Raw genomic sequence first — 20,357 nt, 5'->3', positions numbered from 1 at the left:
AGGGAAAGTCTAAAATTTTAGTATATGTGCTGCCGAAGCGAGCACAAGGGGAAAGTCTAAAATAAGAGGTCATAACCTTCAAATCTGAACCAGGAAGTTGGGGAATGCACGCCTGCCAATGCGGGTAAATGTACTTGTGTTACAGGTCATCCAAGGTCACGTTGAAGGTTGAAACAGGCTCGAGGAGCTAAATGGCCTACTCCTGTTCCAGAGTTCTATCCATGCCATTCATGAGCCGATGGATATGGAAAAACAAACCACTTCTTGTTGGTTCTGTCTCCTGGAAGCATTGTTGAGTTGGTCAATCACTTAAGAGGGAGCTCTGAAAACAAGGGTCCATCATAGAACTTTGGGCTTTGCAGTAGCTAACTCTGCATGACCGTTTCTAAATTTCTAATCGATGTCAAGGAAAGAGAAGACATCCTAGTGCCCCTCTTCCCCTCACAAAGAAAACAATAATAAAAACCAAGTTTGGAGAATAACCTTTTCATCCCCAGTTTCTATGGTTGCTTCCTCGAGTGTGTTGCCAAAGAAAGAGATTATTAGAAGAGATAACTAAAATATAGGCCTAAACAATTGGATTTTACCACGGGGTTTAAAGTAAGTGATATAGGCCAGAGGTTTTATGGAGGAAGTTCCTGATTATGTAGCTACCATTGGTAGGGCAAAATGAGGTGTGGGGGGAAGAGATTTCCCCATCTACAAGGCACAAGTCAGGAGTGTGATGGGATATTCCCCACTTGCCTGGATGGATAAGTGCAGCTCTAACAGCATTCCAGAAGCTCGACACCATCCAGGACAAATTAGCCTGCTTGATGGCATCCCATCCACAAATGTTCACTCTCCCCACCACCGACGAACGATAGCAGCACCATGTACCATCTACAAGATGCCCTGCAGGAACTCACCGAGAATCCTTAGGCAGCTCCTTCCAAACCCACTACCACTACCATCTAGAAGGATAGGGGCAACAGATGCATGGGAACACCACCAACACCAGGGTGTTCCCCTCCAAGCCACTCACCATCTTGATTTGGAAATATATCACTGTTCCTTCACTGTCGCTGAGTCAAAGTCCTGGGATTCTCTGCCTAGCACATTGGGTGTATCTATACCATAGGGACAGCAGCAGTTCAAGAAGGCAGCTCACCTTGAGGACAATTAGGGATGGGCAATAAATACTGGCTTAGCCAACGAAGCCTATATTCTATAAATGAAATTTTAAAAACGCAAGAGGCTGGAGTCAGGGAAACAAACTTGAAAATTGTAATTCTAAAAGTTGTAGAGATGTGGAGGGTGTAACACCATGACTAGATACAGGCACAAAGCTGAGAATTTTCCATCTTGAACTCAAGGGGCAATGGGCAAACCAAACTTGGTGAGTGATATGATCTGGACAGCAAAGTTTTGGATGAACTGAAACTTGAGGATGAGAGGCTGTCGTGAGAGAATTGAAGAAATCAAATCTGGTGGTGACGAATACGTAGAGAAAGGTTTTAAGGGCAGATTGGCTGAGGTGGAGATAATGCCAGTGATAATGGTGCAAGTAGCCAGTTTTTGTGATGGAGAGGATGTGGATTAGAAGTTCAGATCGGGGTCAAATTGGATGGTGATGTTGCGAACAGTCGAGTTCAGTCTGACCGTGGCTATAGAGCTTTATGGAGTTGGTAGCAAGGATAAACATGATCTCTTCAGTTTTTGAAATGCTTAGCGAGAGAAAATTGCAGTTCATCCAAAACTGGCTGTCAGACAAGCAATCTGATAGCACAGTGATAGTGGAGGGATTAAGAAAGGTACTGGCAAGATAGAGCTGGCTGTTCATCTTATTACATATAGATGGTGATTGCATGTCTGTGGATGATGCCACTAAGGGGCAGAAGTATAGTTGAGGAAGTGAAGAGTGCTGAGGATGGAACCTTAGGGACTCGGGAGGTGACGGTGTAGGGATGACATTTTCTGAAGATGGTCTAGCTACAACTAGGTAGGTCAGAACCAGTGAAGGGCAGTCCCACCATGCTGGACAACAAAAGAGAGCGTTTGGAGAAAGATGGCGTGGTCAGCTATACCAAAGGCTGTTTAGATTTACACGAGTCTCAATGGAGGCTCGATGGAAGTGATTGATCTGCATGCTGCCACCTCATTGAGACAGCATCCCTTCTGTCAGTTGTATACATTAAGGTATCTACAGGTGGGGTGGGGATTATCAATAGAGTGTAAAGGAGCACTCATTGACACTGGTGGTGGGTTGTTGTTGAGTTAGTAGCTATACGTTAGTAATGTCGCAGTTTGTGAATAAAATTAAAACTGAGTAGAGATTGACCTCTCTCTGATCTTTTTCGCCAACTGACTGTAAGATGTTTTAACACCTTCAACTTAAAACCATAATGTCTGCTATCATAACCCAAAAAAATGCACAGTGCCTATGCTTCAAACTTCTTGCCCTTTCTAAATTGGTTACACTGTTTTCATGGTCAGGCCTCCCTCTCAGGCCAAAAAGTATCACAACTTGGCAGGTACCAAAGATATATGAAAAGATATCATCACTCCCCCAGAATCCTGCAGCTTTGAAAAGAGCAAAGTAATAAATGGCTTTTTTCTGTCCGTCAGTGTGGGGTGCACAACCAACCTGTTTATTTTCAGCATGGTGAAAGGAAAAATGGAGCAGACTAAACACTGAGTGAATTAATGATGACAATTATATTGACAGTTTACTTACATTGGGAAATAAACACTGAAGAATAGAAGTCACTTTGCACCAGTGGGCATTGACTGCCCAATTTCCCAATATTTGTCCTGCGCTTTGCAGAACCAGTCAGGTTTTCACAAGTTGATCAGCCTCATGGTAGCCTGGAGATTGTTACTGGCTACGACCGGAGTAAGATTAATACGTTAATACATTCATCCTGTTCTTACATATTTGTGGCACATTGCAATGCCAGGGTTTGAAATCAGTCTGAATTGTCATGTGATTACAAATGGTCAAACCAAGCCAATCAGAACCCAGCTCGCTAAGAATCAGTTCCATGACACAGTTTAAAGTTGTGCTCTATCCTTTTGTGGGGTGCGGTGAGGTTTCAGTGGGAGGTCTAATCGTATATACCGAGTATTAGAATTAACTTGGGGTAAATCTTTGTTTAAGTTCCCTGTACTGGAGAAATGAAGAGCTGGATGTTTTTTTTTAGTCTGTTTTCCAGCTCTGGTGAGAGCAGCACATACAGTGTTTGAAAGTGTGGCTGAAGTGAAAGTAGCAGCTATTTCTGAGATTCATTCCCGGTCTATGTCTTCGACTGTGGTGTTGTCAACGGTGAGGTATTGGGCGGAATTTTACAGAGGATTATTCATTTGTGGCGGGTTTTGAAGGGAGTTTCCCGCCGGCTCTGCCGGTGAGTTCCCCACCGCTATCAAATTATAACTTTTGGCCTCTGAAGAGTTTCTCTCCATTTTAGTCGACGCTTCAAATTTATTTCAGCACTGGAGAGCTGAACTCAGAGATTGGGCCACCATTTTGAAAGGGTACTCCGATCTCTAAGCGAGCTTGTGAGTCCCCCACAACCCGCCACCCATGGGCAATGTTGCTCCCCACACATGGACATTACCCCACAATCCCCCAAGTGAAGACACCTAGGGGACCCCCTCTTCAGGACCCCCCATGCACCCCCCCCCCCCTCCCCCCCAATCCTTCAATCCACCCCTAACCTCCCAGAGGCCCCTACTTCCCAGGTAAGCTTGCCTAAGTGGGTTTGAATCCTACTTAAGTGTGCGGCGTCTGGTCACGCCCCCTCTGGGCAGGATTATGATATTGACGCCTCGTGGGAGGCCTCTCTCGGGATCCAGCAGACGCGTTGCGCTCTCGCCCAAGTACAATGCGCTTGAATATTTAAAATGTATTTTTATAATTAAGGCGACGGATTGGTGAGTCTATTAGACTGTGAAATCTGAGATTGAATTTACAGAAAAGAACATCCCAGAACTGAGTCCAGGCTGAATTTGGTGGGGTTGTTGTCAACATAAGGAGTTTTTGACCCTGGCTTCTCTGTACCCCTTAACACCGTCACTATTTTGTGGTTCCAGCCCTTCATGTGTCTTTATTAGGTTTGGTGTATACCAGAAAGGCTAGAGGTTTGTGGACCCATCTACTGTGTGTGGTTCACTGTCGTGCCCTCCATGTAGAATAGCTCATTGATATTGTTCAGAGCTGCAAATAAAGAATGTCTTCCTTTGAAATGTACCATTACTGATGTGTCGATGGTAAAACCTTGCACTACCTCTAAGAGAAAGGTAGGGGCGTGGTTTCTTATAAAAAAACTATTTGTGCTGATTCTTATTAAAAAAACTATTCATATTCAGCATTAATTTCAAAATTAATTTGAATCCCGTGTGTGTTTTATATTTTAATTTTTAACCTACAAACAGATTGTCCCTGCTTTCCAACAGTTAGCATTGTTCTATGCTCATGTTTAGAATATTATTGATGCTCACAAGTGTTGTGGGAGAGCTTAGTGACAAGTCAAGGCATCATTTCACTATCAAAAGTTGAAATAAAATTTTATTGCAGAAATATTCTGTTGTCCTGGTAGGCAGTCTCTTATACTTTATGTCTTCAGCCAATGTTTTTCAAACTGTTTTTCCCGGGACCCACTTTTACCAACTGGCCGACCTTTGTGACCCACGCGGGCTGACCTCCGTGACCCACGCTGGCCGACCTCGGTGACCCACGCGGGCTGACTTCCATGACCCATGCTGGCCGACCTCCGTGACCCACGCTGGCCGACCTCCGTGACCCACGCTGGCCGACCTTTGTGACCCACGCTGTCCAACCTTCGCGTGACGCCATTATTTCTTACCTTTAAAGCGACAGGTGAGCCTGCTTGGTCCTCACGATCTCCGTTGCTTTGTCATTCAATATTACATTCCTGCGAAGGACTTCAGTTACTGATTTGAGTTCTCGTTGCATCCTTTGGAAAAAAAGCAAGAGGTTTGACCTCAAACTCACCATGCTTGGTCTTTAAATGCCTTTGAGGTTTTGTTAGTTGTAATCTTTCATTTACCAGTACTTTCCTGCGTATAGCACACATGGGCTTTCCATCCTGATTGCATTGACACAATTAACAAAGCCACACCTCCAGAAATCATGGCTGGGATTCTCCGAACCCGCGGCAGGTCGGAGAATCGCCGTGACATGGGAAATTCCCGCCACGCTGCTCTGACGCCGGAACGCGATTCTCCAGCGACCAGAGAATCAGCAGCAATCGTGCCCGCATGGTTGACGCGGTGCCGGTTGGGGGCCACAGCGAATGGGGGGGCAGGGGGAATCAGACTCCGGGGGGCGGGGGGGGGCCTCGGCGTCCAGGCCCATGATCGGGGGCAACCGATCGGTGGGCGCCCGTGATCTGGAGGGGGCCTACCTCCTTCCGCGAGGGCCCGCTGTAGGGCTCTGCCACTCTGTCATGCCGGGGTGGAAATGGCCACCATGTGCATGTGGCGATATGGAGACGGCCACCACGCGCATGCGCCGGCGCGGGTCCGCGCATTCACGCAACGGCCATCTCCGTGCCGGTGCATGCGCGTGGTGGCCGTCTCCGCTCAGGTGCATGCGTGTGGTGCCATTTCCGCGCCGGCACCATGCAACATGACGGACCCCTACAGCAGTGCAGGACCGCATATCGGCGTCGGAGCAGTACACGGATCTCCAGCGCCGTGATGTCCCCCTGAGGGCCGCTGAATCGCTGGGCCAGGAGGCCGGTTGATGCCTGCGTCAAAACTTGGCCGGGACTTCGGAGAATCCTGGCCCATTTTTATAAGGCTTTGTTCCAGATTTCAGTGCTTTCTTAATTGTTTGTTCACCAGAGGCCCTGGAGCTCTGCATACCATTCACATTAGCACTGCTTTGTTCTGCTGTGGACTCTCCTTAGAAGCTCTCCTCAGCAGATTCAGTTGTGAGATCCTGGCCTGTTTGTGTCTCTGGCCTTCTCTTCCTTATAACAAATAATCCATCTTCGGTTCCTCACACAGTCCTCTTGCTTGCTTGCTGGCAGCTACAAAACGGAGGATTTTCTCCCCCATGATTTCACACTCAGAGCATGGACGTACATGTCGCGTGATGTCAGTGTATCTGCCGGGCGTGTGACTTGCCGCCGGTTCGGGCGGGAAGACTCCATTGTTTATATTTTAAGGCCTATCGCGGCTGGCATTCTTAAAAGATGGTTGCAGCCATTGTGCTCTTCTCCCACAATCGGGAACGGCGTGACCAATCGCTCACGACCCTTCCGACCCCTGCCTGCAGGTCGTGACCCTGAATTTGCCTAGGACAACTTTGAGGTGGATTTGCAATCTGGATTGAAATCCTCTTCCTGATTCCCACCTCCAATGGAGAAATCCGGCCCATAAACTGTCTCATTTTGGAGCTTGGTGTCATAGATTCCCTACAGTGCAGAAGGAGGCAATTCGGCCTGTTGAATCTCCCTTGGCCCTTGGAAAGAGCTTTGGAAAGCTCACACCTCCACCTTGTCCTACCTAACCTTTTGGACACTAAGGGGAAATTTAGTATGGCCAATCCACCTAACCTGCACATTTTGGAGTTTGGGAGGAAACCGGAGCACCCGGAGGAAATCCCCGCAGACACGGAGAGAAAGTGCAAACTCCACGCAGATCAAAACATTTTGCTTTTAAATGCTGCTGACCTGCTGCACATTCTCGATGTTTCCTGTTTTTCAGTCTGTATATTTAGAGTTTCTGTGATGTTTAAAATTCAGATTTGAACTACTCCTCCACAGATCCCTGGAGGCTTTCCATCTGCTGCAGTAATATTTTAACTTCATTCCCACTTGGTGTATTTAATAAAACCTGACAGCGGCCAAGTTAAAAAGGGGAGTTACTCAATTGCTCCAGAGCAAACATTTTCACATGTGATCCTGACTGTTGTTGCCTTTCTCTCATCCGTTGACTTGCACGCATGTACGTTCCTTTGCTGCCCATGAACTTTGTCATGACAGAACTTGGCAATGATGCTCAAAGATGAGATGAGTGAGGGTATCAATATTTTTAGGGAGCCAAAAAGTCTAAAACTTTGACAAAGGGTCATGTGGACTTGAAACGTTAGCTCTTTACTCTCCCTACAGATGCTGCCAAACCTGCTGAGATTTTCCAGCATTTTCTCTTTGGTTTCAGATTCCAGCATCTGCAGAAATTTTCTTTAGTCTAAAACCTCCGTTGTGGAGGATGTGCATAAACAAATTGGCACCACCCAGTTACTGATAATTATTTCCTAAATTGAGTATGGGCCCATTTGAAGATTTGAGGGTTAGAAATTAGTTACTGGGTGGCAAGGTGGTGCAGTGGTTAGCACTGCTTCCTCACGGTGCCGAGAACCTGGGTTCGATTGCGGACCCGGGTCACTGTTCGTGTGCAGTTTGCACATTCTCCCGTATCTGCGTAGGTCTTACCCCATCAATCCAAAAAGATGTGCAGGGTAGGTGAATTGGCCACGCTAAATTGCCCTTAATTGGGAAAAAAAAGAATTGGGTTCTGTAAATTTATTTTAAAAAAGAAAATTAGTTGCTGACTTGCTTCCGATGGCAATGGAGTGAGCGGTCGCACATTTGGTGGCTCCTGCTCAAGGTGGTATTTTTGGGGCTTTTCCCCATCTGAAGGGTGAAGCTTTTGATGGCAAGAGGTGCAGGAGTACCTGGGGAAAAGGGGCAGGAGTTAAGTGGGGAAGATGACGGACGGTAGAGGGGATTAGAGGCGCAAGCATCCAGTAAGGTTGGTAACGTGGAACTGAATGGGCCGGTTAAAAGGGTGTTCGCGCACCTCAGGAGCTTGAAAGCGGGGGTTGCCTTTTTCAGAAGACACACCTCCGTGTGAAGGACCAAGTTAGGTTAAGGAAGGGGTGGGTCAGGCAGGTTTTTCACTTGGGGTTTGATTTGAAATCAAGGGGTGCGGCGATTTTAATGAACAAAAAATGGGATTCGTGAGTGCGAAGGAGGTGAGGGATCCAGGTGGGACATATGTGATTGTGAGTGGGGTATTGAAAGGGGCACCGGTAGTGTTGGCAAATGTGTATGCCCCAAATAGGGATGATGTGGGTATTACGAGGGGGTTGCTAGCAGCAATCCTGGATTTGGCCATGTACCAGTTGATCAAGGCAGGAGATTTTAACCGTGTCCTAGAGCCAAGGGTGGATAGATCGAGCCCCAGGTCGATGGGTAGGGTACGAATGGCAAGGGGGCTGGGGGGGTTTATGGAGAGGATGGGTATGGTGGATCCATGGCGCTTTCAGAACCCAGGGAGAAGGGAGTATTCCTTCTTTTCACACGTCTATAAGGTGTGTTTGAGGATTGATTACTTTGTAGTGAGTCGGGAGGTTTTGGTTGGGGTGGAGGGGGCAGAGTATGCGGGGATAGTTATCTCGGACCATGCACCCCACTGGCTGGATATTCGGTTCAGTACGGGATGAGAGCAGAGGCCGGGGTGGAGGTTTGACTCGGGGTTGTTGGCGGATGGAAGTTTTTGTGATAAGGTGCGGTTGGCGATTAGGGATTATGTGGAGTTCAATCAGAATGGGGAGGTGTCAGCGGGCATTTTTCTGGGAAGCACTGAAGGCAGTGATCCGGGGACAAAATGATCTCATTTACGGTTCGTGCAAATAAGGACAGGAGGGCGGAACATGACCGTCTAGTGAGCGAGATAGTGGAGGTGGACAAGGAATATTCTAGGGTAACCACCGTAGAGGGATTGGCGAGGAGGAAAAAGTTGCAGGGGCAATTTGACAGGCTGACAACAGGGAGAGCGGTGGGGCAGCTGCGTAGGGCAAAAGGGGTGCAATACGAGTATGGGGAGAAGGCAAGCCGCATGCTGGCACACCAGCTGCGGAGGCAGGCTGCATCCAGGGAAATATTGAAGATCCGGACTGCGGCTGGGGATATGGTGTCAGAGCCAGGGAAGATCATTGAGGCATTTAGAGAGTATTACCAGGGACTTTATGAGGCAGACCCAGGAGGAGAGGAGAGGGACATGGGATGGTTTCTGAATGAGCTGGAATTTCCCCAGGTGGAGGAAGCAAAGAACAGGCATTGGAGGAGCCCCTGGGGCTGAGGGAGGTCTGGATAGTATCAGGAGTATGAAGTCGGGGAAGGTCCCTGAGCCGGATGGGTACCCAGCAGAATTTTATAAGGAATCTGCGGCGGACCTGGCACCACATCTGTTGGGGTGTTTAATGAAGCACTGCAGAAGGGGGAGTTGCCGGAGACGATGAAGTAGGCAGTTATCACACTAATCCCAAAAAAAGGGAAGGATCTGGTGGAATGTGGGCCGTATAGACCCATATCACTATTGAACATGGATGTCAAAGTATTGGCTCAGTTGTTGGCGGGGAGGATGGCGGATTCTGTCAAACAGAAGATCAAACAGGCTTTGTGAAGGGCAGGCAGCTCGTGAGTAATATAAGACGGCTGTTGAGTGTGGTGATTAATCCGTTGAGAGCTCTGGTACTGGAGGTGGTGGTATCCATGGGCGCGGAGAAAGCATTTGATCGGGTGGAGTGGCGGTACTTGTTCGAAGTTTTGGGTTTGGGCCGAGATTTATGGCATGGGTACGGTTGCTGCATGTGTTGCCAAGAGCGAGGGTGAGGACAAATGATATGAGCTCACAAATCTTTGACTTACACAGGGGTACGAGGCAGGGGTGCTTGCTGTCGCCGCTGCTGTTTGCACTGGCCATAGAACCATTGGCGATGGCTCTCAGGAGGTTGGCAGAGTGGCAGGGGATAATGAGGGGACAGAGGGAGCATCGGGTGTCGCTTTATGCCGATGACCTCTTGCTGTACGTTTCGGATCCGTTGGGAGAGTATGGGCAGGATTATGGGCCTGTTGGGGAGGTTTGGAGGGTTCTCGGGATACAAGCTGAATGTAGGGAAAAGCGAGGTATTCCCGGTGAATGAGCTGACATAGCGGACTAATTTAGGTGGGGTGCCATTTACAGTAGCGAGAGATAGGTTTAGGTACTTGGGGATTCAGGTAGCGAGGAAATGGATGGGGCTCCATCAGTGGAACATAACAAAGCTGGTGGAGGAGTCCAGGGAGGAACTTAAGAGGTGGGATACACTGCACTTAACGTTGGCCGGGAGGGTCCAAGTGGTGAAAATGAATATTCTGCCGAGGTTCTTGTTTATCTTTCAGGTTCTCCCGATCTTTATACCAAAGACCTTTTTTCGGAAAGTGGACACAATCATCTCTGACTTTGTATGGGCGGGGAAGGTGCCGAGGGTGGGGAGGATCCTGTTACAGAGGCAGCGGGGGGGGGGGGGGGGGGGGGGGGGAACTTGCTTCATTATTATTGGGCGGCGAATGTGGACAAGATGCTGCAGTGGTGTGAAGGAGAAGGGGTAGGGTGGGTTAGGTTAGAGGAGGAATCTTGTAAGGGGTCTAGTTTAATGGCTATGGTGACGGCAACATTGCCAATTGCTCCGAGTAGGTATTCAGGGAGCCCAGTGGTGCAGTCCACAGTGAAGATATGGAATCAGCTGAGGAGGCATTTTGGGGTGGCAGAGATGTTAGTGCTAACGTCACTGTGCAAGAATCATGGGTTTGAGCGGGGGGGGGGGGGGGCTGCTGCAGCAGGAGAGTTTTCAAGGTGCGCCACAGGATAAGATGGCGGGGGGCAAGGGGGCTGCTCTGTCCGTCTAGTGGTCAACAGAGCAGCTGGTGGAGTTTCTGAACATAAAAGTTTAGTCAACAGAGGAAGCAGGCCCTGGAGGACCTGGCCAAAGTGATGCAACCGATTAAACAGGGGATTGAGAGAGTGGAGCAGAGGCTGGAGTCCCAGGGCTGGGCGATCCAGAAAGTGGAGGCGGCAGTGGGGAAGCATGAGGAGCAGTTGGCCTTGTTGGTGGCTGAGGTGGGGGTGATGCGGGAGACACAGAAGAGGCTGAAGGAGAAGGTGGAGGATCTGGAAAATCGGTCCAGAAGATAAAACTTAAGCATCGTGGGGATAAGCATCAAGTATGGAAGCCGACGTGTACGTGGCCAAAATGTTGGAGGAGCTGATGGGGGAGGGGGCCTTGGAGGTCGACCCAGGGCACTAATGAGGAAGCCGCAAGTTGGCGAGCTGCCAAGGTCGATGGTGGTGAGGTTGCACAGCTTTCTGGATAAAGAGAAGATTTTTCGGTGGGCAAGGCAGCAAAGGAAGTGCACCTGGGAGGGGAGCGAGCTGCCGGTATCAAGACTTGGGTGCCATACTGGCGAAGAGGAGGGCCGTGTTTAATCTGGTCAAGGCTGCCATCTTCAAGAAGGGGGTGAAGTTTGGGGTGCTGTACTAGGCCCACCTCTGGGTGACTTTACAGAGGCGTGTGTACTATTGTGGTATGCCAGAAGAGGCGAGGAGTTCATGAGGGACAATGGACTGGGAGGAGAGTGAGGACATTGAACTTTGGAGGAGTTTGTGCATGTTTGTTTGTTTTCTGAAAAATGTTTCCCTTTGAAGTGTTTCCTTTGTTTTGCTGGGGTTTTTGGAGGGCAGGCTGTTTGTAGGGGAATATCGAGGGGGGTATGCCTTTTGCTGCTCTTTAGGAGAGTGTGGATAGGAGGGAGTGGAATTGGGGGTGGTGGGGAGGTTAGAGGCCTTGGCAATGGCCACCATCCTACCTGGGAGGGCTAGTTAACTGGAGTGAAGTAGGGGATTGTCAGGAGGTAGGCATGGAGGGGGGGAGGTGGGATGAGATTGATAATTTTAAAAATTCTATAAGCTACAGTCTTACTTTATGCACAGTAGGCTGTTTGTACCTATGTTCTACAGACAATACTGCTGGGGTCCCTTGCAGAGCACAGAGACAACAGGCACAGAACAATCAGGTCTGTAGCCTCTAGAGCTGAAGTTAGAATGGTAAAATCGTCTTATTGAGCCTAGACATTAATTATGTGTGGCCCTCTTACGACTTATTCAAATACTGAACTGAGGGCCACTCCATTTTAGAAGCAATTTAGTGGGAATAAGAAGCACGGATGTGCCGTGAGAGTGAAGTGTTCTGCACGTTCCCGCTCCATTGTTCTGCTTGCTGCACAAAGTCTTCAGCTGGGAGGGGGAAGGTCAACCAAACTACTCCTAATTGCTCAGCAATATTAATGTTTCACCTGTTTTCATTTTAAAATGTCACTCGGCTTATCTTTGCCAAGGACGACCTGTACCAGTCCTTGGAACGACGTACTTTTTTTGCAAGGAACATGCATCAAACGATGTGGCTATGTAACTATGTAAACATAAACTAACAATGCATGTGGGGAACTCTACCTTTCTGCATATCACATTATTGTTGTGAATAAGCAATCAAAGTGTGGCGTTCATTTGCAAAGCTGCAAGAGAAAGCTATTGAATGCACATACTATACACAAAATACATTAAAACATTAATTTGTTTTCTCTTTAGGTCCTTTTTTTTTTTGTATTTTGGTTTCTCTTTGCTTTCCCATCTCTTTATCTTTCTCTCCTGGTTTCAAGACTCAGTTGTCTGTGTGACATCCTGCCCCAGTATTTAACTTTCATTTATTTTCCTTTTATTTTGGTGGCAATTCATAGGTAGCAGGAAAATACTATTGAAGTGCGAACACCAGATTAAAAACTGGAGGCTGAAACTTGCTCCACTACACTTTTCCTTTTGCCTTTCATCGTTCGATGGTGAGTGAGAGGAAAGAATTGAGGGAGAGGAAAGAATAATGTGCGAGTACCATTTCTCTGTAATCTTATTGAAAGCAATTCAGCCCAGCTACAGACTAATATTTTATTTTTGTTGTCATTTGGTCAGTCTGTGGCATTAATCATTTAGAGTGTGCAATAATGAGAATCTTTATTAGTGTCACAAGTAAGCTTACATTAACACCGCAATGAAGTTACTGTGAAAATCCCCTAGTCTTTCAGGGAGAAAGACCTCTCTGCAGGGAGGCCCCCTCATGTACCCTCAGCTGTCGAAGCACAGCTTGCTAGAGAGATTGATATCGCAGGATGAGTTGGGAAAGAGAAAACGCTCAGACTGATCTGATCTCTTCACACATTTCCACCCGATGCCTGTGTCTATGTATTTCCCTTGTGTATTTTATGTTTGCCCTATTATGTATTTTCTTTTCATGTACGGAATGATCTGTTTGAGCTGCACGGAGAATACTTTTCACTGTACCTCGGTACATGTGACAATAAAACCAATTCAATCCAAAACATATATGGGTGACTACTGGAGGAAGTAAGGATCCCACCGGACTGAACAAGGGAGAGATGTGAGGAAGAATTGGGCATTGAACTAGAGGGAGGACTCTGGAATGAGATTCAGTACAGAGTGAACTCCACCTCCTTGTGCGCCAGTCTTGGCCTGATGCAACTGAAGGTGGTACACAGGGCCACAGGTGGTACACAGGGCCACAGGTGGTACACAGGGCCACAGGTGGTACACACCTAACTAAGGTGTGCATGAGTGGCCTCTTCCCTGGGGTGGAAGATAAATGTGAGAGATGCTAGAGGGGGCTGGCAAAGTACTCCCACATGTTCTGGTCCTGCCCAAAATTGGTCAAATTCTGGACCATCTTCTTCGAAACAATGTCCCAGGTCGTGGGAGTTAGGATAGAGCCATGTCCGCTGGTGGTGATCTTCAAGGTGTTGGACTATGCAGAGCTTTTTGAGGGGAAGGGGGCCGACGTCTTGGCCTTCAGCTCACTGATATCCCGATGGTGAATCCTACTTGGGTGGAGATCGGCAGGGTTAGCTAGGGCCTCAGACTGGCTGACGGTCCTGGCAGAAATAATAAATCTTAAAAGACAATCAAATTTGCTATCAGGAGGTTGAAGGAAGGGTTCCGCTCCAGGAGGAGACAGTTCATTGCCATCTTCAAGGACCTGTTCGTGATCAGCAACTTCATTAACGCTGCTAAACCAAAAACTACGAACTGTTTGCACTGCATGTACCCACTGGCTGCCTTGTGGCTGACTCCCCAGGATCCTCGGGGGAACAGGACATCCCTCCTGGCCTCTACTGCATCTAGCAGCCTCCCCAGGTCAGCAGCCCTGAATTTTGGGGCTGGTCTCCTCGGCACCATTGTTGAGAGCAAGCTGGGGTTGGCTGATCAAGTGCAGCTTAAATGCTGCTCAACCTTGTTAGCACTAGCGAGCACGGTGCCAGCGAATCGGTTGGTGAGTCTTCATTTGAAGCGAGAAGCCTTTGAGGCCTTATTAAGTGGACCAATTAACCTTGAATTGCATTGCCGGCCTCACTGGGCCAAGAGCCAGGAAGCTCAGGGCAATTCCTGCTCGCTGCAATACTTATACATTTTTCCAGAGAATTGTGCACACAGGGGTTTCAGAGAGATGGGGGGGGGGGGGGGGGGGGGGGGGGGGGGGAGCCAATCCAGCACTCCAGATCCCATGACCTCATGGCAGGTTCTTCCACACATACCCGATATGTGGGTCAAGAATCACCCTTTTCAGTCACATGAAGACCCATTGCAGATACTTTCAACTCGAGTAGACAGCAACTTTGAGTCGAGGGACAGCCGATGATGTCCAACTAGGGTTCTTATTTATATTTTTTAAATAGACCGTCCTGCTCCAAAAGAGCAATTTCCACCCTTTCCATGTAACCCTGCAAATTGTCTCTTTTCAGATGTTACTTCTTTGAAAGCCACAATTGAATCCATCACCCCCCACTCTCAGCCGTACATTCCAGACAACACTCGGTGTAAAAAACCTTTTCCTCATGTTGCCACTCCCCTTAATTATCCAAACTTCATATTTACTTAGATTAGTATCATTTATTAATCAATTACCCACTTTCAAAATGATTAATGGCATTTTCCAATATATAGTCAGTCAGCTCTGGCATTGTAACTGGAGATAACGGGTGGGATTCTCCGACCCCCCAGCCAAGTCGGAGAATCGCCGGGGGCTCCGACGCCAGCTGCTGAATTCTCCGGCGCCGGTTTTCGGGCGGGGGCGGGGATCACGCCGCTCCGGTCACCCCTGCAATTCTCCGGGCCCTGATGAATCGAGCGGCCACCCAATTTCGGCCAGTCACGCCGGCGTGAAATGGACGTGGTCCATCCCGGCGGGAGCTGGCTTGGAGGGCGGCTTGTGGAGTGCTCGGGGGTGCGGGTGATTCCAGCCCCTCGGGGGGGGCCACAGTGGCCTGGCCCGCGATGGCCTGGCTCACGATTAGGGCCCACCAATCTGCGGGCAGCCTGTGCCGTGGGGGCACTCTTTCCCTCTGCGCCGGCCTCTGTAAGACTCTGCCATGGCTTGCGCGGAGAAGAAACCCCCTCTGCATGTGCAGGAAACATGCCGGCGGTTCTGCGCATGCGCCAAATCACGCCAGCCTAGCTCTCGGAAGTGCGGAGGATTCCACAACTTCCGGGCGGTCCGACTCCGGAGTGGTTTGCGCCACTCTTGGCACCGGGCTGTCCCGCCAATTGCGGGAGAATCCCGGCCATCAGCTGGGTGGTGTGATGATGATGGTATGAATGAAGTAGGCGCAAGTCCTACATGGCAGCATGGTAGCACAGTGGTTAGCACAGTTGCTTCACAGCTCCAGGGTCCCAGGTTCGATTCCCGGCTTGGGTCACTGCCTGTGGGGAGTCTGCACGTTCTTCCCGTCTCTGCGTGGGTTTCCTCCGGGTGCTCCAGTTTCCTCCCACAGTCCAAAGATGTGCAGGTTAGGTGGATTGGCCATGATAAATTGCCTTTAGTGTCCAAAAAGGTTAGGTTGGGTTACGGGGATAGGGTGGAGGCATGGGCTGAAGTAGGGTGCTCCTTCCAAGAGCTGGTGCAGACTTGATGGGCCGAATGGCCTCCTTCTGCACTGTAAATTCTATGATTCTATGAAATCACATTTTTAATGTCAAGGTTTCATAAATAAAATAGATAATTTAAATTGAAGCAATTCCTGACTGATCATGTACATTTTAGCCTGTAGTGTAATACTTCTATCCTGTGGGACAATGTGGGAAACTGATTCAATTTACAGATCATGGTACTTGAGAATGTTGAATTCAGTCCCCCACAAAACCCATTACGTTTTGCGCTGGGCCCAGAATGTGGTATGAAGTTTTTGTTTATGCAAATCCAATTTTATCTTTTACCAACACCAAGGTCTTTGCTCCAGAAACTTTGGAGATCCCTGGCAATTCTGTTTTTTATATTTTGCTGAGGGATTTTTTTTTTGTGCTATTTTACTTTTGTTTGGAGCTCATTTTTGTTTGCTGGAAATAGAGGATAATATCATGGTAAAGCTGGGAGTTCACTGAACTCCTCTCTGAATTCTGAAAGAGTTGCCTTTTCATCTGCATGTTTTGTGATTTCTCTCTCTAGAATCTCAGGAATTTTCACAGCCCCACATCTGTGGGAGCCACTGGGAACGGGTGCTGCCAACGGAAACAGACCAGCTCACTGAACCCGAACAAGGCAAAGACATGGGCGTCACACCTTTATGTTCCGAGCCCCCTGCCAGGAACAACACCCGCCTGTAAACCACAGCACCATGGCGACTCGGAAAAGCCCTCCACCAGCAAGGGGGAAAGCAGCGGGGAGGAAACAAAAGTGTTTGGAATTGTGAAGAAAAGCTGGCCAGGTGACGAGAATGATAAGGACTCGTGGAGGAGGGGGAAAGCTGGACAAGACATATTTCAGCTAGATGGTGAACTGGACATTGAGCAAATAGAAAACAACTAGACAGGCTATCAGGTTCTAGGATGCATGAGCAGAAGAGATCTATAAAATTCTGCACAATTTGCTGCAAAATGTTTTGTGTTTTTAAACCGTGCTCCAAAGACATGTTTAAGTCAAACACCTTCACATCTTAACATGTCTATACCTGGATATTCAATTTGCCAAATGACAGTCAGGCAGCCATAGTTAGATTGGAGGTAATTAGTTTTTAACCTACTCATTGTACTACAGATATAATTGGCCACGGCATTAAGTTTAAAGCTATGCTTCAGAAAACGTGGCCCCTCTTTACATGTTACATAAGCTTGATCATAGTAGTTTTGTGTATATAATATATGCTGTCTCAATGCCGTATGAATGATATTTGTCATTCTGATCTAGTAATTGACACTTCTCCACACCTTCACCGCCCCCCCCCCCCCAAAAAAAAAACTCTATCAAATCTATCAACAGAAATGCTAACTTTCCAACCTCAAACTGTGATCTCATGGATTGGAGCCACAAAGGCAATCTGTCACATGCTGCGTGCTTGCATTTTTTTTTTGTTTGATTTTTTTGTTTTCTTATACCTACCATTCATTTTTTTAAAAACTGCCTTAATGTTTAATTTGCTTCTTTTCTTCTCGCAATGAAACCTTTGGTATTGTCTCACCAGGGCTACTGAAACAGAGCCCCTCTGCATTTGACTGCTGTCGCTGTTTGCCAGCATCTTTGTGCTGCTGGTTTCTGAACTGCAGATATACTCCTCCCGTTTTTCAGTAAGTGAAGAGTGAGACAGGAACAAAACATGTGTATTCCTGTGCTTGCAATAGAACTCGGTGGTTGACCCTTTCAGAGAATTAACACACATGCAAATGAGGCGAGTGACTACCTACCATGCTCTACAATCCTATGAGAACTGTTTGCCCACTGGTGTCTTTACAATGCCAATTGCTGGGCTCTTGGCCAACTGATATTAACAGCCTGACATGGGAAATGTTCACAGATATGAAAGTTAGGGAGAGACAAATTGCGTATTAATATAATCAGTGTGAGTCAAAAATATAAGAATTCTGTTTTGGAACCAGAAATGGAGCGGAAGTTCATGAACTTCAGGTAAAACATGCAGAGACATATATAGGTTGAAAATCTAATTGTAAATGAAACTACCCAGGAATCCTGCCAAAATCAGGAGAATTGGCATCTCTGGCTTTGGACACCACCAGATTTCCAATTATCTGTGTGTGTGTGTGTGTGTGTGTGTATGTCTACTGTAGACTCAGGGTGTCCATGAATGGACTTGTAATATGAACATTAAAAATAAACATGACATTTTTAAATTTATATTAAAATTGTTCAATGCAGGACAAACATGTTTTCTACGGCAAGGATTATTTTCTTCTACTTGTGTAACCAATTATCTACAACCTCAATCTTTGAAATAAGCTTCAACAGGGATTACTAACATGGGGTGTGTAACCATTAAAACCAGTGCTGCTGGTTTCTGGTGGAACTGAGGACGGTTATTATATGTGATCTGGGAATGAGACAGTGTACATGGAAAGGTTGCATTTTAAAGTGTGATTTTGTTTAGGTATTACAACTTCTGGAGTATCGGGAATTCCATGAAAACAAGCAAGGAAGTCTATGAAAGTATTGAATATTTTAAACCTTTTTTTCCAAATATAGACCAAGCAATATTTATGCATATACAGTACTACCTGCATGTGCTAGGGAAACTGATGGTAGCACAATGCGTTTTAAATGGCGAAGGCCTCACAACTTATGGAATGCTGTCAAGTACAGGATGACTCCAGAGTTAAGCCACACAAGTTAGTGGCTAAATGTGGTTTTTCCATCCATTAGTTGCAGCAATAACACAGCACTGTATAACCTGTTTGCCTTACTGTACTTCAAAGCTTACGCAGTAAATGCCACAGTTATATGTGGCTAGTGTGGACATTTCAACTTGATACTTAAGGAAAGTTATGCTAACAAATCTGGATGTATACTCTGTATGAAAGACTGCTTATATGCGGTAAAAACATGGGCGACAGTTGCTGAAATGAATTGGAGAGCACTATGTACTTCAGAATATTTGTAACGCGGTTCCTAGCTAGAAGCAAGGAAGTCTTTGAAGATCGAATGCCTGTTCTGAATCAGAAAACCTGATTCCTATGAAGAAATTGTCTTCAGCAAAACTGTATCACTTCCTGGTGTCTTACATGGGCTGTTCTCAATTTTCAATAAAAACTGAAGCAAAAAGTTTATTTTTGCATTATTGTACTGCTATTGTAGTCTGATCTCTTTGTGGCATTACGCATTCATCCCCCCACCCCCACAACTAGGAGGAAGGAGGTAGAATACAGGCCCCCTCCGTTGTGATCTTTAACAAGATCACGATCAATTAGGCTACTTGGGTCTTCCAGTCTGTGACTGGCCACACCAGTTAGTCATTAATCATTTTCCATTGCATTGCATCTGTAATAAGTGCTCTATTGATGCTCAATACTTGAACAAACTCAATCTCACAACCAATATCGCACCGTGAGAAAACTCAAAGGATATACAGTGAAAATATTTACTTTTGATTGTTTTCAAGGAAACTGAATAACTCTGGTTTTAATTTCAAAAATTGAGGATCAAATTATGGCTTAGTGGCTAATTTAACAAAAATAGACATTCTGATTATTTGCCCAGAAGTGAAATCAGACTGTACTCTGCTCACATCTAATATCTTTGTCCTATAATTCATTTGATTACATTTTTCAGTAACAATAACATTCTGATAGCACAAGTGAATTCCTGTAGCCTTCTTCCGAGCTACTTCCTCCAATAATTCTGTCTCTCCAACACTGAGCTCATACCCATCCCTCCCACTACTTTAATTCCATAATTGGAGTCCATGCCTTCAGCCATTGAGGCACTAAGTTAAGGGAATTCTAATCCTTAAACCTCGCTGCCTCTTCTTGCTATCCTTTTCTGATTTTCTATTGATCTCCTCTTGCTTGCCTTTCTCTGCCCATTTGGTTCATGGGGAAAGGAGCAGGCTTGGCTAGGGCTATAACTTGGACATGTGGGCCCATAAGATCTATCAGAAATATAGAAATTAGGACAGGGATACACACCAGTGACACTAGAGCATTATGGAAGTGCAAATGAGGATCTGGCAGGTTTAAATCACACATAAGCCGAGTTTAAACTTGGCAGGCAGGCATTAAGATGCAACAAGCAGGACAGAAATAGCACGTTTGATTGTAATAGATGCGACAGGAAGGTGCTATGGGGTGCAAGTTGTCATATACAGGAAGTAAGCATATACAAAAGACTTTGTACATGTAGATTAATAGGCAGCACGGTAGCATTGTGGATGGCATAATCGCTTCACAGCTCCAGGGTCCCAGGTTCGATTCCGGCTTGGGTCACTGTCTGTGCGGAGTCTGCACATCCTCCCCGTGTGCGCATGGGTTTCCTCCGGGTGCTCCGGTTTCCTCCCACAGTCCAAAGATGTGCAGGTTAGGTGGATTGACCATGCTAAATCGCCCTTAGTGTCCAAAATTGCCCTTAATGTTGGGTGGTGTTACTGGGTTATGGGGACAGGGTGGAGGTGTTGACCTTGGGTAGGGTGCTCTTTCCAGGAGTCGGTGCAGACTCGATGGGCCGAATGGCCTCCTTCTTTACTGTAAAT

At 47.0% G+C, this 20,357-nt stretch overlaps 1 protein-coding gene across 5 annotated transcripts in view; it reads left to right on the top strand.

Annotated features, from left to right (window-relative positions):
• Positions 1-18,961, top strand: part of fam53b (family with sequence similarity 53 member B) — a 149,796-nt gene extending 130,835 nt beyond the window's left edge. For all 5 annotated transcript variants that reach the window (XM_038821487.1, XM_038821486.1, XM_038821488.1 and 2 more), the window contains one exon: positions 16,334-18,961. In XM_038821487.1, coding sequence (XP_038677415.1) covers positions 16,334-16,693 — 360 coding nt within the window. In that variant the 3' untranslated portion in view covers positions 16,694-18,961. The remainder of the gene's footprint in view (positions 1-16,333) is intronic.
• The last annotated feature ends 1,396 nt before the right edge of the window (positions 18,962-20,357 follow it).

The sequence above is a fragment of the Scyliorhinus canicula genome, chromosome 16, assembly GCF_902713615.1.
Source record: "Scyliorhinus canicula chromosome 16, sScyCan1.1, whole genome shotgun sequence".
Lineage (NCBI taxonomy): Eukaryota > Metazoa > Chordata > Chondrichthyes > Carcharhiniformes > Scyliorhinidae > Scyliorhinus > Scyliorhinus canicula.
This window is presented reverse-complemented; position numbering and strand designations above follow the sequence as displayed.